The 27,330-nt window shown below is 44.1% G+C and overlaps 1 protein-coding gene across 1 annotated transcript in view; it reads left to right on the forward strand.

The window, feature by feature from the left end:
- The window catches only part of LOC137452561 (regulator of G-protein signaling 22-like), a 42,932-nt gene that overhangs the window by 2,964 nt on the left and 12,638 nt on the right, over positions 1 to 27,330 (forward strand). Inside the window, exons 5-14 of the mRNA XM_068161046.1 lie at positions 566 to 746; positions 3,433 to 3,506; positions 3,984 to 4,089; positions 6,142 to 6,267; positions 7,815 to 7,916; positions 14,223 to 14,417; positions 18,625 to 18,717; positions 19,242 to 19,408; positions 22,837 to 22,999; positions 23,624 to 23,782. Coding sequence (XP_068017147.1) covers positions 566 to 746; positions 3,433 to 3,506; positions 3,984 to 4,089; positions 6,142 to 6,267; positions 7,815 to 7,916; positions 14,223 to 14,417; positions 18,625 to 18,717; positions 19,242 to 19,408; positions 22,837 to 22,999; positions 23,624 to 23,782 — 1,366 coding nt within the window. The remainder of the gene's footprint in view (positions 1 to 565; positions 747 to 3,432; positions 3,507 to 3,983; positions 4,090 to 6,141; positions 6,268 to 7,814; positions 7,917 to 14,222; positions 14,418 to 18,624; positions 18,718 to 19,241; positions 19,409 to 22,836; positions 23,000 to 23,623; positions 23,783 to 27,330) is intronic.

Genomic DNA, 27,330 nt, shown 5'->3' on the forward strand with positions numbered 1-27,330 from the left:
CATTGCTCTTCTCAGGTTTCTGAGGATGCTCTGTGTATACATCTATGTGGAATTTGACCCTGAGACTTTACTGTTCCATGTCTGTCATACAAAATGCCTCTTACATACTGACAGCTTAATTGAGGATGCAAAGTCTAACCTGCTTCCAAAACATAAGCTGAATTTTGGCTCCCTAAGGGAGGTCAACAAGTTGCAGGCATCAGCAAATACCTGCAGCTATGAACTTTGCTATGGTGCCTCATGAGAGCTGTGCTCTGTGTCCTGTGACCTGCAATCCTTTGCTGTAGGATGGATGGGGCAGACCCTGCTGCAGAACTCATACAAAAGCAGCTATGTAGTGGTGCAAAATCTGCAACTGAAGTTCACTCATTTGTAACTTAGGTTTAGCTTTGCACTCTTCCAGTTCTGAACCCAGCTTTAGCACTAACTGATTTTTGATTCTAGGCATGCATAGCACCGTATCTTGACACAGCAAACACCATCCTGTGGAAAAAGAAGCCAAACAGCCTGGTATTGCTTGGTTTGGGAAAGTTCTACTTAGTAGCTTTTTTTTTTCCTTTCTCAGGGGTCCCAGATTTTGTGTCACTCATTCAACAGCAATAGAAACTGCCAGTGCAAGACTGAAGCTCTGGCACATGTGCCAGGAAAGACCAAGGGTGGACATTGATCCTTTTCCACAAATAGTATCATTAGTACCTTGGACACCTAAGTCTTGCATGCCAGGGATACCGCCATCCCTTCCTCAGGTAGGTAGGGTTGCAGGGTTGAAAACCAAAGCCTTGTCCCATCAAAACTAATGAAAAAATTCCCTGAACTCAATGAAACAAAAATTTGGAGCTTGGCTGTTAGGAAGCTGATCACAGAATCACAAGAATGGTTGAGGTTGGAAGGGACCTCGGGCCGTCATCTAGTTCACCCCTTCTACCAGAGCAGGTTAACCTAGAGCAGGATCACATCCAGGTGGGTTTTGAATATATCCTGAGAAGGAGACACCCCAGCCTTTCTGGGCAGCCTATTCCAGTGCTTTGCTGCACTCAAGGTAAGGAAGTTTTTCCTCAGGTGGAACTTCCTGTTTTCTAGTCTGTGCCCATTGCCCCTCACCCTGCTGCTTGGTAACACTGGAAAGAGTCTGGCCTCATCCTCTTGACACCTGCCCTTTAGATAAGCATTGATCAGATCTCCTCTCAGTCTTCTCTTTTCCAGGCTAAACAGCCCCATGTCCCTCAGGCTTCCTCATAAAAGAGATGCTTCAGTCCCCTAACCATCTTTGCAGTCCTCTTCTGGAGTCTCTTCAGTAGTTTCCCGTCCCTCTTGAACTAGGGATCCCAGATCTGAACACGGTACTCCAGCTGTGACCTCATCAGGGCAGAGTAGAGGGGGAGGAGGAGAGCCACACAACACTTGCAGGTGGCTACCTCACTTTTGGCTCTTTTCTTCCCTGAAATCCTGGTTTTGAGAGGCAATTTCATTGCAGCTTTTCAAGCAACTCTGTGTTAAGCCTCAGGACAGAAGGCACTTGGGAATGTGACATGAGGCTGTGGTTCCAGTATCAAGAACAGGATGGGCTGTGCCACACCAGTTTCTCTTGATTTGAATTGGATAGTTTTGGACTACAGTGATAATTTAAAAAGGGACATAGTGGGACAGAGCTCCTGTTCAGAAGAAGCTGGGCTCAGGAGCCAGATTCCTGCTGATCACAACAGGAATGGAAGCCAGAATCAGTTCCCTTTAACAGAGACTGCTTCTGGCTTTGCAAGGTGTGTGAATGACCCAGGATTAGCTGCAGGCCATGTAGACAGGAACTAGCTAAGTTGCAGGAACTTAGAAAGAGCAGCAGCAGCTCTGGGTGAATTACTGAGGGCACTCTGAATGCAGCTGATGTCTCTAAAACACCACAGAATGATTTTGTTCAAATCAGTCAGTGATGGTGTGGCAGGATGCCCCATTTCTCTCCTAGTCTGAGTGATTCTTCTCTCTTCCCTCTCTTCCCTCTCTTCCCTCTCTTCCCTCTCTTCCCTCTCTTCCCTCTCTTCCCTCTCTTCCCTCTCTTCCCTCTCTTCCCTCTCTTCCCTCTCTTCCCTCTCTTCCCTCTCTTCCCTCTCTTCCCTCTCTTCCCTCTCTTCCCTCTCTTCCCTCTCTTCCCTCTCTTCCCTCTCTTCCCTCTCTTCCCTCTCTTCCCTCTCTTCCCTCTCTTCCCTCTCTTCCCTCTCTTCCCTCTCTTCCCTCTCTTCCCTCTCTTCCCTCTCTTCCCTCTCTTCCCTCTCTTCCCTCTCTTCCCTCTCTTCCCTCTCTTCCCTCTCTTCCCTCTCTTCCCTCTCTTCCCTCTCTTCCCTCTCTTCCCTCTCTTCCCTCTCTTCCCTCTCTTCCCTCTCTTCCCTCTCTTCCCTCTCTTCCCTCTCTTCCCTCTCTTCCCTCTCTTCCCTCTCTTCCCTCTCTTCCCTCTCTTCCCTCTCTTCCCTCTCTTCCCTCTCTTCCCTCTCTTCCCTCTCTTCCCTCTCTTCCCTCTCTTCCCTCTCTTCCCTCTCTTCCCTCTCTTCCCTCTCTTCCCTCTCTTCCCTCTCTTCCCTCTCTTCCCTCTCTTCCCTCTCTTCCCTCTCTTCCCTCTCTTCCCTCTCTTCCCTCTCTTCCCTCTCTTCCCTCTCTTCCCTCTCTTCCCTCTCTTCCCTCTCTTCCCTCTCTTCCCTCTCTTCCCTCTCTTCCCTCTCTTCCCTCTCTTCCCTCTCTTCCCTCTCTTCCCTCTCTTCCCTCTCTTCCCTCTCTTCCCTCTCTTCCCTCTCTTCCCTCTCTTCCCTCTCTTCCCTCTCTTCCCTCTCTTCCCTCTCTTCCCTCTCTTCCCTCTCTTCCCTCTCTTCCCTCTCTTCCCTCTCTTCCCTCTCTTCCCTCTCTTCCCTCTCTTCCCTCTCTTCCCTCTCTTCCCTCTCTTCCCTCTCTTCCCTCTCTTCCCTCTCTTCCCTCTCTTCCCTCTCTTCCCTCTCTTCCCTCTCTTCCCTCTCTTCCCTCTCTTCCCTCTCTTCCCTCTCTTCCCTCTCTTCCCTCTCTTCCCTCTCTTCCCTCTCTTCCCTCTCTTCTCCCCTTTCTCGTGAGCTACAGCTTGTTCAGATGCTAACCCCTCTGGCATCCTCTGTAGTTCTGTACAAAGTAACATATTTCTGCCTCTTAAAAATGCAGCTGTAAAGCTGTGGTGTGCTGAAGAATCTTGCAGGATATCCAGGGAAGCTTTATGCAATTTGTGGTTTTATAGATTGTGTTTGACAAAGAAAAGTAGTCCTGCAAACCCTTGAAGGGTTTTTGAGATGTTCATGAGCACATGTTAAGAACTGGCACAGGTGGGAAAACCACCAGAATGGCCTAGTTTGTCTTTACTTCTCTTAGAAAAATAGAACAAACTCAGTAAGTTTATTAAAAGAAGCTACACCAAATTTCTCTTTATAGATATCATCAGGATTATCACCAACCTTGCCATCAGATCAGAGCTCCCCAAGGGATATTTCAAGCAGCAGAATGTGGTAAGTACAGCAGCCCCTTATGGATCTTTCTGTATACCAATGTACCACAAATCTTGATGAGAGGCTTTGAGATTCTGCTGGTTTCATTCATACTTGCCTTGAGGACAATAATCTGCTGAGCTGAAGCAGAGTTATGCTACAGACTGCATGCTTGGCTGGTAAGTTTCTCATTTGTTTGTGCCACAACACAAAAGGATTTATGTCTCCAGTTGTTTCACTTCTCTTGTGCAACTGTTGATATTCTTTACACACATTTGCAGCCTTTCCCCTGTCTCTGGTGTTGTGGCAGTGACTTCCATGTGAAAAAAAAAGTTCCTCTACATTTTTCACATTTATTACTCCCTTTTTCCTCTGCTGTTCACCATGGCACACTACTCTCTCCTGCCCCTTCTTAGTTGTTTGCTTTATTGACTTTCCTAGGTTTTTGGTTTGTTTTCTTGAATGTGTGTTTTAAATGTTGTTTGTTTGTGGATTCAGGGCAGAGTCAATGAGCAGAGACACGATTCGTTGCTTAGGTTTAGAGGACACCGAAGTCTCAGGATACCAGGGTCAGAGAAAGTACACCTATGCTGAGCTGCTCTCAGTAAGTACCACTTGACAGTATCAGCTGTTTGGGATCCTGGTGTAAAACACTTTACTCTGTAGTATGGAAGAGAAAGCAGACACAGTGTTGGGGAAGAACTGGTGTGATTATGTGACTGTCAATGCCTTCTGCAGAGGTACAACCAGAACATCAGCGTTTGCTGTGTCCTGTCACCTATTTGCTAGGAAATCATGGCATGTACAAGGGGTTATTTTCACCAGAAAGTGTTGATCTTCTCCATGGTGACCATGTGTTCAGTTGGCTGCTATGGGAAACTCACTGGAGAAATGGAAATGCTTCAGTGGAATTGTTGTCTGGGAAAGTAGAGCAGGCTTAAAGTGAACTGCATCTGCCCTCCCAGTCATTGAAGTAGTCACATTTGTAAGAAGCAAATGCTTCACTTGTGCAGTTTCTCCTTATTGCTTGTGTACTTCAGTCTTGTATTTCCTGAATTACTGCCTGCTAAGCAGGCCTTCCATCCAGCAAACCTCAGGAGGAGCAGGCTGCACAGCAGAGCGTTTTCTCAGTAACTGTTAAAATGCTGACAAATTGACTTTGTGAGATGTCAAGACCTGGCCATTTAAAATATATCCAAAACTCTCACATTTGTGGAATGGTCTTAAAACAGCCTACTGTTTCCTGCAGCTATTAATACCCATGGCCTCACAACTCAAAAAGCCCCCCACACTGTGGAATGTGGGCCCCTTCACACACACACGGTGTCTGCTGATCACTTGAGCGCAGAGAATCAGAGAGTCATAGAATGGGTTGGGAGTGACCTCCAAAGGCCACCTAGTCCAACCCCCTTGTAGTTCACCAAGAACATCCTCCACTAGATCAGCTTGCCCAGAGCCTTGTCCAGTTTGCCCTTGAATATCTCCAGGGATGGAGCCTCCACTACCTCCCTGGACAACCTGTGGCAGTGTTCCAGCACCTTCATGGTGCAGAACTTGTTCCAGAGCCCCTCTGCAGCCTTCTCTTTTACTTCAAAATCATACTTTGTTTATCACTTTGTTACAATACTTTTACTTCTCTGTTAATTTTGACAGAGGAAAAGGTTAGTCTTTGCACTTAGGGGACACTTGCAGGCAGAAATTTATATTCAGGAGACGTTCCTGCCATGAACTAGTGGTTTTTACACACCTTCCTCATGCAGAATTTCTCTCTGGCCAGGGCACTTACAGGGCTAGGCTGGAACTTGGGGTCTGATCCCCACAATTTGCCATTGCAAATCTGATGCAGAGGGGAGTGCAGGGATTCATAGTTTACCTTTGTACTGGGGAGGAGTATCTTCTCTGCCTCAGGAGTCTGGCCTCTGCTTGCCCTTCTCTATCCCTCTCACTGTTTGGTTGTTAGCCACCACACTCATCTGCTCCCACTTTGCTGTCAGAGATGGCAAGTAAGCTGAAGTTTCTCTCTTGTGATTATCAGAAGCCGATTTATCACTTTGTAACCTCCTCTGGCTTGTCTGTGGGCATTGTCAAAATGGGTGTCTTCTTCCTCAAACACTCAGGGGCTGGCCACATTGAAGAGCATGGATTTCTTGCTTCCTAAAATGCTCCTGACTTTGTTGCTGATGTCAGTGGTGTAACCCCGGGAGACACATCTTTTGTTCCATGGTAGTTAGTTGTTTTGAGGCTTGACCAAGTAACCACTTGTTAACTTGCCTTAATTCAAACCTCAGTAGCCTGAGCTGAGACAACTTTTGACATCTAAATGCTATGGTTTAGTATGATTGGGATTGCCCAGCTTCAGAGCTAAAGAGTCAATGACAGAATTAAGGGCAGGATTGTTTTTCTGTTTCAAGTATTGAGGAACCTCCTAAGAGATGCCGTGGTCATTTTGCTTCTCTGTGTGCCTTCAGCCACCAGACTTGTTCCATTGGCTGTGAATATTTAATGGGAAAATGCTATGGAGAGCTGTGATCAGCTGCATGGGGTCTAGTTTCTGGAGATGAAGATGCTGATTGAGCACACTGCATGGCCCTCTATGGTATTTGAAAATGCAAAAGCCTGCTAGTCATTGCTGAATAACTATCTTCCATTTGTCCAGGGGAACAGTGCTGCTGGCAGTGTTGTCTTAAGGGGATCAAGAATGGAAAGCATGCTGCAGTCTCTTTATTTGGAGAACAGGGCAGGCTACCACTTCACACAGTTCTGTGAGAAATCAGGGAATAAGGTATGAGGATTTTCCTACCCTGTGATAATTTAGTCCACAGTTGACTGAATGCCAAGTTACAGAGAGCAGCCAGACTGAAACAAAAAAAAATGTAGAAAGAAAGATTGATGACTGAATGAATTATTACTGGTGAGCCTCCAATCCCTCAACAACAATAAACTGTTCATGTGTATATTCAAACTAATGACGGGTCTTAACCAAGCTGTCAGATCCTAACTGTCTTAAACCCATTGGAAAGCTGATTGTACCATCAGGGATTAAAAGAAAACACACAAAAAGAATAACCATTTTCAAAAAGAGCCTTTCACTTGGCAGGAAAAATGAGGTCTCAACCCATCAACCCCTTCTTTTTTTTAAACCATGGAAAATGCATGATGCTATTACTCATGATAATCTGCCTGCTTCTTGCTGCTTGGGTGAGTGCTGTCCAAAATCTCCAACGTTTTAAAAACCTTCTTCTGCTTCCACGAAGCTCCTTGGATTTCTGAGAAGTGTAACACCATTGCTGCTCTGCAGGCAGCAGGGCCATCAGTCATTGCTGGGTGTGAGTTTTGGATTGATGGGAGCGACTCACAAACCTGAGCCAGCCTCTGGTGAATTTGCAGAAGACTTGAGTCTTGAGGGAAGGTCTGAGTGCAATCGAGCTGCCTATCTGTTTCACCACTGGCACAACCCAGAGTCCAGCAGCAGTAGCTAGAAATGCCTTTGGCTGCCAGAAGGCAAGAGCCAGTCTTTCCAAAGCTGAATGCCTTCAGCTAAAAATGTTAGATGTGCATAGATAGAAATCTAAATAGCAGCAAATTATTTTTCCATGGGAGACAGGCACCCACCCACATGTCCTCCAGGTCTGCAGGTGCCAGGCTCCTTTGGAATATTATTTCCTTAAGGTTTTGTCTACAGCTGTGGAGCCTGTTTCACTCACATGCCAGGTCTGGCAGGCCACCTTTTGAAGCAAAGTTTCCTGTCCCTATCTTTTTGGAACACTTTATTGGCCAGTGGTGAGGGTTACAGGGTATTTTTAAAGATCCAAATCTCATAGGCACATGATTAAAACAGGATTTGGGGAAGTCTCCTTCTTCTGAAAGATCTTTTGATGTTTGTTTGAATTGATGAAATGGAGCCAGGACTGAGAAACCCACACAGCAACCATGTAATGGTGGTCCCAGTGACAAAGTCAAGTGCACAGTATTCAATTGTTCTGGTTACTGCTGCATCACACAAATCCTGCATGTCCATTATCAGCATCTCTGCTGCTGGCATTATGCCAGCGAAATGTGGCTACTCTCCAAATGTTAACTACAATGCTAATGATTTTAATGGTCAATTATGCATAAAGGATACAATAAAAGATACAGCATCACAGTGATGATGCCATTAAATATCTTGTTCTTCTGCCAGTATGCAACAGAATATTAAATCCATCTTAAATTGAGCTTGATTTATGATGACTCCAAGGAGCTAAGTAATTACTTGCCTTGGAAAGTCAGCCTTTGTGCTAGAGCTGTGCTGTTTGGGTAGCAGTAACTTACAGCATTTTTCATCTCCAGTTGTGGAAGAACAGCGTGTACTTCTGGTTTGACCTGCAGGCATATCAGCAGCTTTTCTACCAAGAAACTCTTCATCCTTTTAAAATATGCAAGCAAGCTCAAGTAAGTTGTAAATAATCTCTTTTCCCTTCACAAATACATTTGTTCAGTGTGAAGACTGAAAAGAAGATAGAAAGCAGGAAAGTTTCCAAATCTTGACAACCCTCACCAAAGTATATCTGGGATGTGGACAGGAAAAGAAGTTCTTTGGATTGTTTCCACAAAGTTTCTTGATTTAAATGTTAAACATGCAGAGTTTGATTCCTAGGCTCAGTTTGATCTGCTATACTCAATTTACCTAATCTCCCCTTTGCTACTCTGTCATATTTGGAAACTGCTGCTTAGCATTAACATCAAAGAGAACATATTTTAATAGATCATTTAATTCTTTTTGTACCTTTCCTTCCACCTCCTGTGTGGAGTAGAATTACAGGTCTCACAGTCCAGGCCTCTGATAGGTCCAAAGTCCAAACATTGGTCATAAAATCAGATCTTAATCATCAGTCCTGTTTTTCTTTTTCTGATTGTCAGGGCATCATTATGCTCTTTTCACAGTCCTCATCCCCCCTTTTGATCTGTAGACCCTCAGTTACTGATATGTCCTATAAATGAGCGTTCTTAATTAACCATGCACGTTAATCAAACAGGAAACAAACCAAATGGGAACTGGTAAATGGGTGAAATGGGTACTGGTGGCTATCACTGACTGCAGAGGGGTCTGATATTGCTTGGGAAGGAGGCTGCAGCAGTGTGATCTCATTAGAATAACTCCAAGCAACTTTTAAAATGACTCTGTGAAGCTTCAGTCTGTTTTCTGCTGCAGACCTTGCGTAGGAGTGGATCCTCTCTGCCTATTCTGGTACAGGCTGTGACAGAGCACAGGCTGCTTCACATGGCGGTGGAACAAATACCTGCAGAGAGCAGTGAGCAGTGATCTCGTGTGGCTCACGTTACTGAGCATCTGGACTGCCTTAAATTTGTCATCCTGCTTGGAGGTTTTATTAAGGCAAAGAATTTTGCATATTTGTCCAGAATTCTCAGCTGAATCAGTGTTATTTGTACAGAAACTCCAATCAGAGGCCAAGGCATCGATTCCTCCCCCTCTCCTGTGAACTTGAGCTGCTGCCCTATTTAGTGGCTTTTCCCTCCAGCTCTACTCGTGGCCCAAGGCTGAGAGCCACTGACTGTCTCCCATCTCTGCCCAGGCCCATTTGTGGCTAGGGACCCCACTCACAGCAGGTGTGTAAGTTAACCATATCTAGATCATGCCTTCATTTTCCACTATGCTTTGTTGTAGGTCATGGTTCATGAGGGTTTTTGGTTTGGTTTCTGGACTTGAACATCTCTGCTGTGAAAAAAGGTTGAGAGCCCTGGAGCTGTTTAGTCTGGAGAAAAGAAGGCTGAGGGGGGAATCTGATCATTGTTCTATAAATATCTGAGGGGTGGGTGTCAGGATGAAGGTGATGGTCTCTTTTGGGTGGTGCCCAGTGACAGGACAAGGGGCAATGGGTGCAAACTGGAACACAGGAGGTTCCACCTCAACATGAGGAGACACTTCTTTATGGTGAGAGTGACAGAGCCCTGGAGCAGGCTGCCCAGAGAGGTTGTGGAGTTTCCTTCTCTAGAGACTTTCAAAACGTGCTTGGATGTGTTCCTCTGTGACCTCCCCTGGGTGATCCTGCTCTGGCAGGAGGGTTGGACTAAATGATCTCTAGAGGTCCCTTCCACCCCCTGCCATTCTCTGATTCTTTCCACACCATCTTAAACTCTTTCTGCAGTGGTTGCAGGGCTGAGAATTGAGGCTCAGGCTTTATTTGCCTGTCTCATTTCCAGTGCTGGCCTGCTGGTGCCAGCAGAACATCGTACATCAGGCACTTGCAGAGAGCAGCAAACACAGAGCCATTAAAGTAAATACATCAGACCCAAGTATGTGAAACTGTTCCATTAGCATAACTAACAGCTGAAATGTAACATAACAAATCAACACATGTGCTGCAACATTTGGTATCATTCTCAAGCTTGCCTTTTAAGGCTGCACAAAAATGATTCTTGTTTTCATTGGAACACAGCAAAGAGTCAAGCTGCATCCAATCTGCAGGGTCTGCTTAGGGAAGAGATGCCTCCCCAGATTCTGTGCTCACCTTTGGCACAATGAGATAGTCATTCCATACACTCCTGGGAGAATGTGGATCAGATTTGCACAACACGTTGTGGTGTACATGTTGCTATTTGTTACAGTGAGAGACATCCAGAGTATTCTGCATCTGTTCTGCCTGCCTCCTGTTGGAAACAAGAGCAAACCTGGATTGCTGTGTATCTGCTACTCATTGTTTCAGTTGTTAGGCATTTTTATCTCAGCTTTACAACAGAGTAAGCAAATACATTCCAAGGTGCATATTCATTCATCCAGGGAAAGGAACTGCAGTGAGAATTCTATCTGATGGACAGGAGAAGCAAGGAGTAGTAGACATCATCCAGGAATGTGGATACAAATACAGGGATAGGAGTGCAAAAGAAATGGGGAAAGAAAAGCAATAAAGAAACACATTGTAGTATTCAATAAAGAAATGGTTTTGAGTTAGAAAAGACCATCCAGGTATGGGAATCACAACGTTTTAGCAGCAGAATCAGTTCAGATAAAGGTAGCTGTCATTGTGACCCTGCAGGGTAGTGTCATCTGTAAGGCAGACACAAGAGTTGTGTTAGAGGGAAGTGATGACAGCAGTTAAGGCAGTTTGGCCTTTCCATTTAAGATCAGCCAGTGCATTGCATTCTGCCACCAAATGATTCTGCCAAGCAGCTGCACAAGTTTTAGATCAGAGCAAGCTCCACACCATTGGGCAGAAAAACAAAGCACTTGGACTTCAACCTTTTTTGTTTCGTGCTTCACTCAGGCAGCTATGAGCTTGCTCACCAAGGCCTCCTCATCTGGGGATGGGTGCACACCAAACCCCAAAGCTCAAACAATCCTTGATTTGTGAAATCATAAATGACATCAAAGATTTAATCTGAATTTGCAAAGCATTTCTGACTGCAGGTTCAAGCCATTAAAAGTAATTTCAAGATACAAACTCTGACCAAATTTCCAGATAGGGTTTTGGGTTCAGTCCATCTCTTATTCCAATACATTTATAGGAAAATAGATAGCTGACAGGAAAATTCTGTGTGTTTTACAGAAGGAGCAACTGAAGTATGGTGTGCATTTGATAGCACATGCTTAAGAGTCTTGTATGAATCCCATAACCTTTAAGTTCATGTAATGTAACTTTTCCTTTTTGGCCCTTTAGGAGATTGGCAAATAAACAGTTTCACTATCCCACCCAGTTTCAGAAAACTACAAGGCTTCCACAACACGGGAGTCAAACCAGGCCAGGAATATTCCTTTTTAAAGGATGCAGTGTATTTTCCCCCAGGATCTTGCTAACTTCATTGCTCCAGTGTTGAAGGATGTGAACACAGACACTTGCCCTCCTTTATGGCATGCCTAGAACTCTCTGCAGTTGGCTTTCCTGCAGTCTTTGTATTCAGATCAATGCAGATCTGTGGACACAACTGAACCTTTAGCAAAAGACAGTGAGATGAAAGCTCCTCATTTCTCCTCTACCTGCAAGTAGCATCACAAAGTGGTTGTGTGCATCTTCTCACTTGGTGGGTCAAATACCACAGAATGGATTCTTAAAAGAACTTAAGAAAAATAAGAGAATCCTTCCAACGCCTCAGACACTCTAAATCCTTCAAACGTGAGGAAGCCATCTGTAATGGTTTTTTTTTACAGAAGGATCTGGTCCTGTGAGTTTGGAAAAGTGCACACCTCCAGCTTGCTTTCCCACTTCTGCTTCACAAGTATGACCAGCTCTAGCTCTTGTTCCTGGGGAAAGTATCTGTATTATGTTCCAGTTTTGCATGTGAAATTCTGCAGGGCTGGGGGCAGCTCTGCAGGTGCAGCAGCCTGCAAAGGCAGTCCCTACTGTGGCAGCATGTTCTGAGAGTGTTTATGTGAGCAGATTGGCAACAGGGTTTGGCCAGAGCTTTCTTAGACTAGGCTGTTTCTGACTCTGTAGGCTGATATTTTTTGTCAGCAGTGAAGAAGAATAGCAAATGTACTCAGGAGGCCATTTCATACAAGATCTTGATGGAAGGGCTACACCCAAGAGTCTTGTGGGGTGTACAAAATACAATCTGCTTTTGGTTTTGAAGCTATGCTAGAAGGGATCAGCCATTTAAGGCATTGTGTCAAATGTGCACTAAAATACTGGGGACCTCCTTTGGACCCTTCTCACCAATGAACAGATCCCTTGTGTGTTTTTATGTGTCATAAGAGGTGGAGGAATGTAGCAAAATAGCTAACCCCTCTTCTTATACCACATCCTTGTATCATTGGTCTGGTCCGTTCTCCTTTGGCTGTTCTGTGTGTTAAACAATTGGCATCAGGCTGAAACTTTACCACTGTTAGGGTTCTTCAAAATAACTTCCACATTTTTAAATCACTTCTGATCTAAAAACCCTTTTCACTGTGAGGGTGCCAGAGCCCTAGAGCAAGGCTGCCAGGAGAGGCTGTGGAGTCTCCTTCTCCGGAGACTTTCAAAACCCACCTGGATGTGTTCCTGTGTGACCCATCCTGGGTGATTCTGCTCTGGCAGGGGGGTTGGGCTGGGTGACCTCTAGAGTTCCCTTCCAACCCCTGCCATTCTGTGAGTCTGTGCACTGCTGTCTCTGTTAAATGTAAATGTATTTAGCAATTTGCTGAGAAGGACACAATTTAGGGTAAATATGGTCTTGTTCTTCAGCTAGGACTCTTCCTGTGGATGTCCTCATTCCTTGTTGTTACTGTTACACGTGGGAGCCTTTATTGCACTGATAACATGGGCCACAATAGCCACAAAGCATCTTTATATCTTTATTTTCAATTATTTAGATCTATCTGAAAAGGGAGTGGAATCCTGCTAATCATAACAAGTTCTAAGTGTAGGGATGTCAGCCATCATAGCACAGTATTGCTTGGTGACCTCATAGCAGGAGAGTCTCAAGGATCTGTTTCAAACTCTCAAGGTTCAAAATAATGGGAATGTAGTCTGGCACTGTTGCTGTTGGAAAGAAAGAGCCTAATAAATCAGAATTTCATTTAAAACAAACAGAAACAATTCTTTAATGTACTCAAACGTTCTCCCACTGTGCTAGAACTCTAAACACCGCAGGGTTTTATTAGTGCCTGAACACAGAGTAACTGGAGGATTTTTGTCCATCTGCTAGTTACAGCTGGATTTTAGCAATGTAAGGAGGAGAACTATCAGAGACCTGCATTCTTCCTTGTCAAAACCTTGATAATAAATAGTGAGGATGGGCTCCTTAGTTCCATGCAAGAGAGGAGTTCTGACTTAAGCTGCTAATCAGCTCCCCTGCCCATATGTTTGAAAATTAGTTAGACTTTGACAGCATGGAGAAAAGGTTTATGGCTACATGAAATTTATTACAGCAGCATCTTTTTTTCAGTTGAGTCCCTAGCTGTACTCAGAACATCATCTATTGGAAGGATATTCTGGAATAGCTTCTTCCAAGATATTCCTTTACAAAAAAAAAGAGAGAGAGAAGTTTTTATCTTTTCAGAGCAATTTATGAAATGTTAGAGGAAAAAAAAATCTAAGAATCTGACTTCAGGAAGCATCTGAAAAAGAAAAAACCCTCAACATTTGAAATAAAAAATATTTACTCTGTGCCTCAGGAATGAACTAGTGAGCAGGAAACATTCTGCAGGTTCAGCTCTCTTCTGGCTGCACATGCTGAATGGCAAACTCTGTGTGCTTTGTAAAATACCATCCTGGGATCCTTGCTTTGGGAAGGAGCTAGGCTTCAGCTCTTCACTGCCATCTCTCTGCTATGGATTCTCTGTGGGGAGGGTGCTGATCAATGTCACAGTGCCCTGCATGGGCATCTCTGTGCACAGAATGAAATCTTAGGATTTGTCATGACATCAAACCTGAAGTTTGCAAATCCCCAGGTGTTCAGAAGAGGTAAGACTCCTTCACAAGCTGGCCCAGCACATGTCCTGCAAACAGCAATGCAACTCCATGCCAAGTGATGTTGCTGTAAGGGTTGGGGTTACCTGAACCTAACAATCAGCCAAATATCTCCAAGCCACAGTTACATGAAGATTTTGTGATCTAAACTTAGGAGTAAAAGCAGCAGAGAGGTCAGTCAGTGCAATAACTGAACTTGGGACAAAATAGTTGTATTGGTAAACCCAGGGTAGATGTAATCAGCTATCTGCTCAGAATATACAGCAGGGCACTGCATTCGTTCTCTCCTTCAAAGGGCTTGTGACCACTGGAATGGATGGTGGCTGAGGGACAGTTCTCTTCTGTTTTATTGTAGTTCCTTTATGCAACCTACATTGCCCCATCTGCCAGTATGGACATTGGACTTCATCAGAGTAAGAAAAACATGATTTATCAGAAAATTGACCCAGCCTTTGAGGATCTTTTTGACCCAGCAGAAAAATATGTCCTCACCATTCTGCTAGAGCCATGGATGAAGATGATGGAAGCAGACAAAGACACTTATGGAAAGGTAACTGTTCTGGATGACACCATGAAAGAGTCCTGTCAGGGGAGAAAATCAAAACAGCCTTCACATGCAATTCTTTTACATTTCTAGTCAGGAAGGAAGAAGTATTATGGGATGTTTTGCTCACCCACTCCTTTCTATGCTGCTGTATGGAGTAGGCTGAGCTTTCTGTGGAGAGCAGAGTTCCCACCTGAAAGGAAGGTGCAGGCTCCATAGACCCCTTGGTCTGTGAATCAGGGAGGAATGCATCTGGCTAGGGTGTAATCTTGGTTTGCATTCAGGAAGTGTCCTGTTCCTGCAGTCTTACCATTGATCAAAAGCACTTTGCTTGTGATGACTTGTTCAGAAGCCTTCTGTGTTTTCAGTCATAAGCACAAAATAAGCTGTACAGTGTCAGCACAGGGATGCTATGTCCATACTGAATGTAGAAAGGATTTCTTGGTGGTTAGGATTCAAGTGCAGCTACTGCTGAGCATAAGAGAAAATGTGATAAAGTGGTCCAGCTGCATTTGCCCCAAACACTTCCCGATAGCTGTGCTGCCTGTAAAGGCAAACTGCCCTGCAGGCTCGCTGGAGGAGGTAGCTTGGTGTGCTCAGTTCTAATCTCAGAAAGGCCTTGAAGGCTGGAACTCTGCAAGGTCATGGAGGTCAGAGGAGATGCCTGCAATCCTGACTGCTTTTGACAAATAAGAGCAAGAAATGGTGGAGGCAGTGGTGGATGCTATGGTTCTCTTTGTAAACCTTCCTACAACTTGCCATGTGTAGGTCAGACTTTTGCATCCAAGGCTTTAACATCTCTTTCTTGGACATGGAAGGAGAAACTTACAATGGTGAATGAGGAGTTGGAGGGCAGGGTGCAAATTCTTGTTCTTGTTTTGCTCCACTCTGACCTTAGATGAAGCATCTCCATTCTTACAGGAAACATCATCACTTACTGCTGATACAGCTGTCAGCAAGTGCTGAGAATATGCAGACATTGCCCCCTCAGAAGATTGTGAAATCCTTTTGTGGAAATTTTGTAGTGCAGTGTGGTTCTGTTACTATATCATACAGGCAGGTATGCACAACTAGGAGAGCAGATACTTCAAATCAAAGCTGAGAAGAGTCTTTTGAGCCTGTTAGGTGGTGGTCAGTATTAAACATGTAAGAACAGAGTATAAGAACAGAAAAAAACCCCACACAGCATCGTGGTCAGCTTCAGCACTTTGCTGCTGAGGAGGTTCATGAAGCAGAGGCTTTATCCACATTCTGGTGTTTATAGTCTTTAATGAGGATTATTTCCCTGTGGATTTGTGTCAATGTGTCTTCAGTAATTTCCTGTCTTCCACCTGCCCATAGCAGTGTGTTCCATGGCTTAATCATGTAACAGGAGGGCAAAAGGAAAAAAAAAGCTTATGTTGGTTTGTTTGCAATCCCCTCCCTGATAACCTCACCCCATGCCCTAGTTTTACATGTCATGGCAAACAGGGCACAATTGGTACCTTCTCCTCTTCTCAATGTTACGCTCCTACACGTTTCTGTTCTATCCCACTCCAATTGCATCTCTTTGAAACTCAAGAGTCCCTGACTCTGACCTCTCCTGCTAGGGAAGGAGCTCAATACCTTTGTTCCACTCATCAGCCTCATCTGTGTTTGCTGTTTTACCTTCTTTTGATGCGATGCACGCAGTACTCAAGATCTGCTGCGCTGAGGATGCTTCAGGGGCAGAATCACGTTTTCTGTTTTGATCTTTGTTTCTTTCCTAATTGTTCCTATGATTCTAATTGCCTTTTACTCCTGGTGAACTTTGAGTGGATGTGCAAACTGTAAGGTGATAGCCATCTGCAATGATTCCAGGATCTCTTTACTAAGTAATAACAACTAATGGAAAGTCCTAATTTGGAGCTCACTGGAATGGTTTCATGTTTATTGCCAATGAATTCCGCTACCCTTTTATCACGCAGATGCTAAAGAGTCCTGAAATCCTGCAGCTCTTCACAGTCAGTTTAATCTTTTCCTCTGTGGATTCATTTTGCAGCCTTTGTTGCCTCCTTGCTCACCTCCTTTTCCAGATAATTTCTGAATGTTTAAAACAACAACCTTAGTGGAGATCCCTGTGAGACGGCGATAGGAACCCCACCCCGTAGCTGAAGTTATTTATTTCTTTATCTTGTGTTCTCTACCTTCTAACCAATTCACAAAGGAGCCTTCCCTCTCATCCTGTGATAACTGAATTTCATTAAGAAACTTTGAAAGTCTGAACACTGCAGAAATTTCTAAACTGAAATGTGCTCAGCCAGACCCAGCTGCAAAATCTCCACTTTGATTTCAGCAGCTTTCCCGAGCTTTTGGGAAAACAATTTTTTGCTATTTCAGCTACAATTGCTTGTGAGCTGCAGAACACCTTGTAACTGATAGATGTTTTCACTCATCTGAAATTCCATTTCTCCCAGATGAGCTTTGCAGGCTCTGCTGGCTGCACGTTGCCCGTGTGTGTTATCAATACTGATTGTCTAGGGTCGATATCATCATTTCATATATAAAGCACTCCACTTCTGAGCACTCTCTGAAGGCAGCATTCTGTTGTCACTGCTTCTAGCAACGCAAGAATTCCCCCAGAGCAAGAACTGCAAACACAACCTTTTCCTCTGCCTTAATGCAGCTGATCCCTGCCGGAGTTAACCATGATCATTCAGGCTGGATTGTCCTTTCAGCTCAGACGTCGCTTTGCTTTGCACGTGCTGCTACACGCACACTTCTCCCTGCCCGAATGATGCAAACATCTTCATCGGAGCACGAAAAACCAGACCTAACCCTTTTAAGCGCACAATACCAGCATTTGTAAAGAGCTATAACACAGAGACACAAACCGACCTGTTGTAGGAGGCACTAGAGTCTCTTTGTGCTAGGTGCAGGCTGATGCTTAGGCACACTGCTTCCCAGCACAGACAAGGTCTGCTTCGTATTTTATTTAGTCCCTGGCTCTACCCTTCCCCTTTGTTCTCCCGTACAACAGGATCCATTTGGCCCATAATGAAACGAGGTATTTTCTCAAGAATTAGGTGAGTCCACAGTAGCTTCTCTGGGACAGGGTCAGTGCGGACCTGTCTCTTTTTATCTTTAAACGAAACGATTTTCTTTTTCTTGCTGACTGTCATCCTGCCTCTGGCAGCTTTCTGTTTAAACTTCAGGGGAAATGTTCTGAATTATTTCCTATTTACTTTTAAACTTTGAAAGGGAAGAACACCCCAAAGCGCGTTAGAACGGCGGAATACATTTCCACTGAGCCCGAAGGCATTCGGCTAACAGGGCGATTAGGGTGGCATTCGCATTTAGACAAAGGAGTGATGAATAGTAATCGAAAAACTCCCTTGTCTCTCTGGCGTAAAAACTCTTGCCTAGTAACACCACAGCTTTCTGACCTTTGTGACGAGCTTGCTGATCAGTGTAATGCATTGGTTCAGTTTTGCTAAATATCCTAACCTTGCAAGGCAATGGCTTAGGTAGCTGGGAGGGGCAGCAAACTATGCCTTGTGCAGTTGCTGATTGTTTGCACGCTGCACGGAGAACTGCTCCACTTACACATTTAAGGTTTCTAATGAAGTTTTAGACTGTCAATACTTCATGAGTTCTAATCGTCCACAATTTATTCCTTTAAGGCATTGTCTGCTATAAAACTGAGGAAGGGGATGAGACTGAAGGTCTGAAAGCTTTCACCTTCATTGTTTAAACACTACAGCATCTTTCTTGTCTGAAATGTTCATTTCTGGAGCTCTGTGGCACTCTCTTTTTTGGCATTTCCCAGGGAAAGTCACAATTTTAAGACCTGTTTTTCTACTTCTTAGTGGCACTCTGGCATACAATTTCCTGGTATAGAAGGTCAGGTAAGTGGCACAACATACACAATGTATTATATACAAAATATACACATGAAATAATGCAGCATATATATAAATATTAAATACAAAGTTCTTTTCTCAAAGATATAATCAGGTTTTTTAGTGGTGTTCTGTAGAAATCCACATGTGATGCTGCACAGATCTGAAAACTTTGTTCTACAAGAACTTTGAATTATTTGTCAGAAGGATGTGACTTCTAGGGTCTCCTAAACATTAGTCTGATTGCTGGCAAACATCTTCCCTATCTCCTGTCCCTGGCAAGATGCCCACCCAGTTCCCCATCTGTCTATAATGTGCACTGTAGGGATGACCTAAGATATTATTTTTATTAGGTGGAGTTGGTGGAAGAAGCTCAACAGCTGGACTCTGTGTACTTTAGAAAGCTCCAGGCTTTGCATCACAAGAGTAGTTCCAAGAAGGATGAGGTAAGACAAGTACCTACTAACACAAACAAACTTTTGCTGTCAGACAGGGTTAACACTTTGAGTCTCCACAACGAAAGCCAAGCTACAGGTCAGTCTGGAGGAGCAAGCAGCCTAATTTCTACCATTCATTTTGGGGAATGATTGACAACCAACGTGTTAATGACAGACAGGTCTGTCAGTTGCGTCCACATCAGACCACTCTATGATTGAAATCAACAGGACAGTTTCCACTGGTCTGTGGAATGTATTTTGGGGCCTTAATCCTGTGTAAATACCTCCATTTCAAGTAAATTAGAGGTAGATATTGGTTTATTTGATTGGAGAACCTGCACATACTGGTGTGTTTGAAGCAAACAGAACAATACAGCTAATTAAGAGCTGGAGCCTTTAACTCAACTTGTTTTCTCAGCAATCAGAAAGCTGTTTTGCAGAGACAGAAGTTGTTTAATGCAAGGATTAAGAGACTGAGCAAAAAACAGAGATCAACAAAGCAGCTAAGCAAGTGAAACAATTTCTTCCCTCAGAGTGCTGTTGCTGACACTGGTGTGCTGCCCTGCCTTGGTGCTCTCAAAGAAGATCAGCACTCAGGTCAAGTTCCCAAAGAGGTGGCAGGTCCTAAACTCTCTGACCTGATCCATGACAAAGAGAAGCTAGAGCAGTTCCGGGCGTTCCTCAGCAAGCGCTCTGCTGGGTATGTTTCTTTACTGTCATTCTTTTACCCATTTCTAAGCTCAGAGTCTCTGCTGGGATTTGGGCTATCTGGATTTTCATTTTCTTTTCCCAAAATGCCTGGGTGCATATTTACAAAATACACATGCACATTTCAGACAACTGAACCATCTTAGCATTTTTTTGGGGGGAATTATCCTGTCATAACATGTTTGCATTACAGTTCTGCTTTCAGTTTCTGCTTTGATTAGTGGCAAACCCCCGCGTAGAGCAATTAGCCTGTAATGAGTAAAAACTTCTCATTTTCAGTACAGATTCAATTTAGGACAATTTAGAAATGTAAAGCTGGATGTCATAAAAAAGTACAAATAGAAGACAGCCACATTATTCTCACAGTGTGAGAGCAACCACAGCTTTGTGTTTGCACTGATCTGAACAAAATTAAGTGCTGGCTCCTAGCAGATACAGCTTGTGCAGGGCTTTGGGAAAAGGGAACCCATTTGCTTAAAAGTTCTAGCAGAAGTAAATGTAAGCTTGCCTCCTTTCTTTTCCTTCCCTCCTTTCTTTTCCTTCCCTCCTTTCTTTTCCTTCCCTCCTTTCTTTTCCTTCCCTCCTTTCTTTTCCTTCCCTCCTTTCTTTTCCTTCCCTCCTTTCTTTTCCTTCCCTCCTTTCTTTTCCTTCCCTCCTTTCTTTCCCTTCCCTCCTTTCTTTTCCTTCCCTCCTTTCTTTTCCTTCCCTCCTTTCTTTTCCTTCCCTCCTTTCTTTTTTCTCTTTTTTCCCACCTCCCCAAGCTCCTCACTAATCTCTACCCTGTTGTAGGAAAAGAGAAATATACTTTAAAAGTAAATGCTAGCAAGTCCTTAAATTGTCACTTCCTTCCTTTAAGCTGGGTTCCGCTGAGCTGATGCTTTACACATTGCCTGTTGCTTCTAGTCAAGCACTTCTATCATTTATCTGATACTGGTCAGCTTTTACAGAGTGTTCAGAGATGGGCATCTAGTGAAGGATTCCTCTGGCCAAGACTCAATGCCATCACCTCTGCTTATTGTCATAGGTTGCCTTTGTAGTCAGAGAGAGAAATAGACACTTCTGGACACAATTCTTCTAATTCTGAAGGTAGCATCTAAGCCAAGTTTGAAAGGATCATTCCTCATAATGACTATTTCTGCTCATGGACTACAAAAAGCTTGCAGGCACTGAGTTCAGATGGAAATTCTTATGCTGTGGGTGCCTATGGTCCAGTGACTTCTGAGTTAGTTGTCTAGACCAGTGGTCTCCAAACTTCTGTGCTTGTGCACCCCATCACTAAGAATTTTTTGGCATGCACCCTCAGTATATGTGTATTTATTTCTTTATAAATTATATTCACATGAAGTTCTAATGTTTTCCTCCTGCTTCCCAATGAATGTCTGGCACAGCCCCTGGGCAAATGGTAGGCATCAGGCACTGGCTAGGATGAGATTCTGAGCAGGTACACTGAGTCACCTCTGGGACTTCCTGCCCCTGTGTTAATCAGTGGCAAGTCCCATCATAAGTGACAGAGCCAGGAAGAGAAATGTTTCATTTCTGTTGAATTTGTCTTTTGTAAACATTCATAATGAAGTAAACCATTTTAAAAAGTCATAAAATTAGAGCTGAGTTCAGAGCTAGTAACTCTGAAGTCCAGCTGCCATGCTACAGTAAAGATGCTCAATGCTACTATGAGAGGAAGGGATCCTGGAACTACTGCAAGCCAGAACATTTCAGCAAAAGCCCAACAAATGCATCATTAGCCCCCTCAACAAAACTTAGGGTTCTGTTATTGCCCAGTTGTAGGTGATTCAAGTGTCAGGAAGGACAGGCTACTGAGTGCCTGGGCACAAATCCGGGTAAGAAACTAACCCAAGTTCCATTCATGACTGGTTACATAACCAGGGTCTGTTCACACGATTGCAGGACAATCGGCATCACCTTGGCTCAGTTGGTTACCACTTGTCAGTCTTGGTAGCCTGACTCAAGCTGCACTGGGGGAAGTTTAGGCTTGATCTTAGAAAGAAGTTCTTCACAGAAAGAGTGACTGCCCATTGGAATGGGCTGCCCAGGGAGCTGGTGGGGTTGACATCCCTGGAGGTGTTTAAGAAAAGCCTGGATGAGGCACTCAGTGCCATGGACTAATTGATTGGATAGGGTCAGGTGATTGGTTGGACTTTATGATCTTGGAGGTTTCTCCCAGCCTGGCTGATTCTGTGATTCTGTGACCATGCACATGCTCCTGATCCAGTGAAAAGCAAAAGTGGAGTATACTAGGACAGGCCCCCTCTAGAAACAGTTTAACCTCACACACTTTAAGATTAGAGGTTGTGCTTTGTCAACAAGACAGACACATTTGATCGGGTGGTATAGGTAGATGTCAGCAAGTAACCATAAAGCAGAGGAACTTGGATTGCTTACATTTGGTGAACTTGCAAATCAGGAAACTTCAGTCTGAGCAGAAGTAGGGTCTGGAAGGATTTCCCCAGACTTTTGAAAGGGAGACATCTGTTCCTAAAGCAGTCGGATGCTTTGGAAAGCTTTACCCAGAGCTGAATGCTTTGAAAAGTCATTTATTGACTGGATGGAAAAGGGAACCAGACTTCTCTGGATTTAATATTTCCTGCTGCAAATACAGTGAAAATGGGCACAGAACAGTCCTGTAAATTCAACTGAAATTGCAGGTATGACACTTGTTCTGTCCTCTGGTTTAAAACCCAGAACCAATACATGTTCCACTAAACCAAATTTAAACTGATAATATCCACTCAGATGATTATGAGCAATGTGTAGGTCAAGAACTGCATATGGAGATAATTTGTCATTTACCATGAATAACAAAATAATTAGCAGAATCAGTAAATGATGAAAAGACAGCCCACAGAAAGCCCTAGAAACAAAATCTGCCATAAATTGATTTTGTCTGCTGGACTGCAGATGGACTTCAGCTCGAGCACTTCTGTAGGAGTAGGAAGAGGGTGATTCTTGGGGTTGAGGTTCCCAGCTGTCATCCCTTCTCCTCTCAGGTGACTGAAGGAGGAGGCAGAACAGGGGGTGTCATCTTGTCTCTCTGCAGTACTGCTTCTCATTCTCATCTGTCTCATTTTCCACTCTCTCTGTGAGCTCTGCACTATGGCTCTGGTTCACAATCCCTGATGGATTTAGCACCAGCACATTGAAGGAGGTTTTTCCTCTCAGGGTATCCCAGAAGGGACCTTAAATGAGGTCCTTAAGCTATGTGTTTGATCTGCCTGTTCAGCAAGTGCAAGGTCTCACCAGATGGTGCTAGCAAAGGAAAAATGACATAAACTTTCAGTCCAATCTGACCTGGTATTTAGGACTTGAACACTGTGGTGGCTTGTGGTTAAACCAATAACGTCTTAGAATGTTGATGAAATTAACTCAATATTGAAATAACATTCTGTTTACATTTGTTTGTAGCATGGATCTCATGTGCTGGCTAGATATTGAACAGTTCAGAAAGATGCTCCACCAGGATAAAGAAAAAAGGGAGGAAAAGGCTGAGGAAATTCAAAGCAAGTACTTCAGTGAAAAATACTTATTTGGACCTAACAGCCCTGCCAGCAGAGAACAACAAGAACAGGTAGCAATTATAGAACCATTCTCAAAGGACAATCACACTGAGGTCACTGAGATGAAAGACCATAGGAAGCTTTACTCCACCTCTTCCCCAAGCTGTCTCCTCAGATCTTACCTATATTCTTCCCCTCCCCCTGCAGCACATCTGTTTCTGTTCTGGTTGTGGGGACCCCCTCTTCCCTGCTCAGGCTCTTCCTCCCTTGTCCTTACAGAATACCTCCCTTAAACCCTGATCTGAGGCCACAGCCAGAGCATGCACACCACATGCACAGAAAAAGTGTCAAAAAACCTTTCAGGCAGTGCCTTGTTTCAGCTTTCTATTTTAGTCCATCTGGAAAGCCACAGACAGCAAGTCTGAGCTGTGCTGCTCAGATATGTCTTGATACTTAGCAAATTGACTTGGTCAAGCTGGGGTATTACTTGCTGGAGTCTGTATTCTATTATAGGTAGGGACAAATGTAATCTCTTCCCTTTTATGCAAAGTACATGTGAGCCTTGGCTAAGCAGGCACTAAACGCTTTGCTTACAGCTAAGCTCCTGCTTTGCTAAATCAAGGATGTAGCGAGATAAAGGACTTTGGGTGTACACAAAAGTTTATGTCATGTGTTATTGTGTTTGGATTGCTTAGCTAATGCGTTCAGGTGGAGGACGGGGACAAATCCCTCACGATCAACTTTCAGCAGCAGTTCTGCTAGAAGTTCAGCAGTGCGTCCAGAAGAGATTAGAGAAACAATGGCTGCCATTGTTCCTAGCCGAGCAACACCGCAGGGCGCGGGGACGAGCAAAGGTAATTTTGTAACAACAGCAACACATCCACGCACTGATTTTGTTTGGCTCATAACTTATCACTGAGATAAAATGGCATGGAGGAAAAGCAGTTCCCAGCTCACACGAAGCTTACATTGAACGAGATGCTGTGGCATGTACAGATTGAAGCATTTAACTTGGTAATTGTGAAGGCAATTCCTCTGAAGGCTTAGCCTAACTGACAGTATTATTGTTAGAGCCTGAATCTGAGGGAGCTGGTGTCAGTTCTGCTGCCAGCCAGGCTGCCAGGGGAGTAAACTAATCTTTGCTGTAGTGCAGCACTCTCCACATGACATTTTGCCCCAGCCATACCCTTGCACACAGAAGAAATGCTGCTGTGTGTGAAGGCTTTCCCCAGGGGAAAAAGGACCCAAGCAAGTGGGCTTCCCGTGCTGCATTCTCTCTCTTACTCTGCCCATGTTCTCCTACCCTTAGCCTATGGACCACGCCTGTCAAATAGCTGTCAGATGTCCATAAGCATGCACAAATGTCCTCACAAAGTCCACTGAGTTAATTTTGTCCATGACTTTAGGCTCTGTTAGTTGTGGTGGTCACTCAGGGCAGGAGAGGTGGTGTGCTCTGTGGAGTTACTGGGCACCAAGGCCAGCTCAGGTCAGGCTGTTGCTGCACTTCCAGTGCTTCTTGTGAGATTTTCCAAGCCCTGGTTCGGGTGGTTCCTGCTAGAGTAATTCTTGTAACATGCAACTCAAGTCCCAGTAGAACAATTTCAAGGTGTATTGATTACAGTCTCCACTCTAGATGCCTCTGAAACTAGACCACAGGGTTTAACATTGCAGTGAACTCCTCCCTTTGCTGCTACTCTGGCTTGGACTTACCCAGGTCTGGACACTAGCTCATGCCTCTTCTTGCACCTGCTGTACTGTGCTGGCAGGGAGAGCAGCCCATGCAGTTTGGAAAATGCTGTGTTCAACTCTAATGAACAGTTTATGTGAAATACATACTTCCAGTGAGCTTTTAGTCTTTTCCTAACTCCAGACTGCTCTTTTCTTTTTCTTACTGCAAATTCAGAGGATGAAAAGGTCCTTTGAAGAAAGTATTTTAGGAGAAATGAAACCAGATGACATTTCCACTGGGCTTCGTATTTCACAGTGACCAAACTCTGTGGGCATGCTATGTACTCGTTACTCAGAAAATCTGCCCTTGATTTGAGGTGTATTTGTGCTGCAAAGAAGCTGCAGGATCGAGTCTGTACTTCTGATATAGCTGTCCAAAGGAACTAAAACCATTTCATACTCTCTCCCCCCCCCCAGAAAAAAAATCCCAGAATTTGTTTGTAACATCAGCAGTCCCCCAGAACATCATGGGTAAGGTAAAGCAGTGGGAGCACACAGTGTGACTGCTTCTTGCCTTCTCTGACTCCCCAGTTTTAATGAGCAAGTGCTCATTGATAGCTGAGCAAGGGCTGGCATTCAGTGTGGGTCCAGAAGAAGCTTCTTGTCTAAAGGTCCACATGAAGACATCAACTGCTCTACCACTGTGGGCTCAGTCGTTACAGGGCTGGGCATGAAACCAGAAGAGGTAAAAAGTACAAAGAGCAGGGGAAGACAGCTAGGGTGTCAAAGGCAAGTGAAGTTTACTGTGTTTCTTGTGCCTTCACTTTCACTCTTTTCTGTTTGGACCTTGCACATCCTTCACAACTTTCCTGCTGAGAGCGTGAGGCCCAAATGCAAGGCTGTCAAAAGCAGGCATGATTATGTTTGCTACAGTGGGCTGATGGCTCACATCACTGGTGAATTTAGCTCTCTGCTGGATGCTCATGGTAAATTTTTCTCCCTACCTGGCTAGAGAGGTCATGCTTGGAAAAATCCATCTCTTGTGCTTGGCTTTGGAGCACTCTTAACCCTCCTCAAACTGGTATTGTACCTTTAAGTCACATTTATCTGTATTTTGCATGCAGTGGACTTATTGGGACAAGCTGTTCATTCCAGCATCTGGTAGTTTATTTATTATTGTGAGTGGATTATGTGCAGACACAAAAGGGAATGTGAAGTATGCAGCGGAGTGGGCAGGTTTAATCGTATCTCACAGTATCTGTTTCATTTAGAACTGTGTTTTAATCTTACAGCACCGAGATAATATCAATTTTAACCATCTTAAACCTTTGTCATAATACATTTAATCAGATGGCTGCCAGTTTTTTTTCTTCCTGAAGAGCAGTGAACTCTTTGTGATTGCCAGCATACAAGCTGTGTACATTTATTCAGTTGAACTTTTACTGTCTGTTGAAATCACACTGGAGGCCTGGTCACCAATTATCCACGCAAAGCATCAGCTCAGAAGGGATCCAAAGTGCTCATGGCTTTCCCTGTTGTGTGTCAGGAAGATGGCTGTTTCCCATGTGCTGCTTCAGGGCTGCTGATCCATGAAATGAGCATTGTTCATATATCAGCCTAAGGGTGGGGGCAATGTTTTCTTCTTCCCTTCATGAATACGTCCCAGAAGTAATTTTTTCCCCCAAACTGCCTAAATCTGGGTCACAGGGGTAGAGCACGTTTGGAGAACTGGAATAGGGCTGAGAAGATGATGCTCACTGTCTTAGCTGAGATGACTTTATCTTAACCAAGGACCCCTCTTGCCAATCACCACCCCCTCTCTTGCAAGGGTAGGCTCTCATCCCTGGCAAGCTCTGTGGCAGGACATTAAGTGTAATTTCTGTTTTTCAGAGAAGCTGCAGCATTATCTTAGGATGAGGTTAGATTTCCAGGACTGTGTCATGATGAGCACTGAACAACACCATCCCTCCAGAACTTGAAGAGTTTTATCCCACTGTTAGAAGCTAGCTTTCATTCATCTGTCTGATAAAGGAGGTTGTTTGGCTTGCTGCTCAGTGACAGCACAAGAACTGTTTGTTCAGGAAGGCAGGCCAGCCTGAACTTCATTTCAAACTCTCTCAGCATAAACCATCTTCCTTTCTCCACCCTTTCTTGGCTGCCTACTGCTCTGTGCTTTGCAGCATGAGGACTTCCAAAATGTCCCAATGACTTTAAATTCTATTTTACTATTGGTAGCTTTACTCCACAAGAGAGCAATCTCTCCAGCTTCTGTTGGTGCTCATGGCAACACATTTCAAAGCTCATTTTGTTGGTGAGATCCCTGTCAGAAGCATTTTACGGCTCTAAGCTGTGTGGTTTGTCTGTTCCCTTTTCTTTGTTGTTTGTTTGCACAAACCTCAAACTGTTCTCTAGAAAAGTAGCCCCTTGCCATAATCAATAACAATAGCTGGTTCCATACTTTAGAGTATGTAGTCATATGGTCTAAATCATTGTCAGTCATTTCCTCTCCCATCATGTCATCCAAAAAATGCTGCCCAAACCAAGCTGGGAAGAAAGGGAAAAAAAAGGAGAACGAAAGAAAGAAATGAAACCTTGCCACATTCTCTTGTACCCATGTCACAAAGTCATAAAGCACTGAAAGCTAGGGGCACTGCAGAGATAAGGATCAGGCAGTTTAACTAATGGCTTTGTTGTTGCTGTTTGGATCAAAAATCATCTGGCACATTTGTTTCTT

The sequence above is a fragment of the Melanerpes formicivorus genome, unplaced genomic scaffold (assembly GCF_026170545.1).
Source record: "Melanerpes formicivorus ecotype bairdi unplaced genomic scaffold, bMelFor1.0.p_v2 SCAF_56, whole genome shotgun sequence".
NCBI lineage: Eukaryota > Metazoa > Chordata > Aves > Piciformes > Picidae > Melanerpes > Melanerpes formicivorus.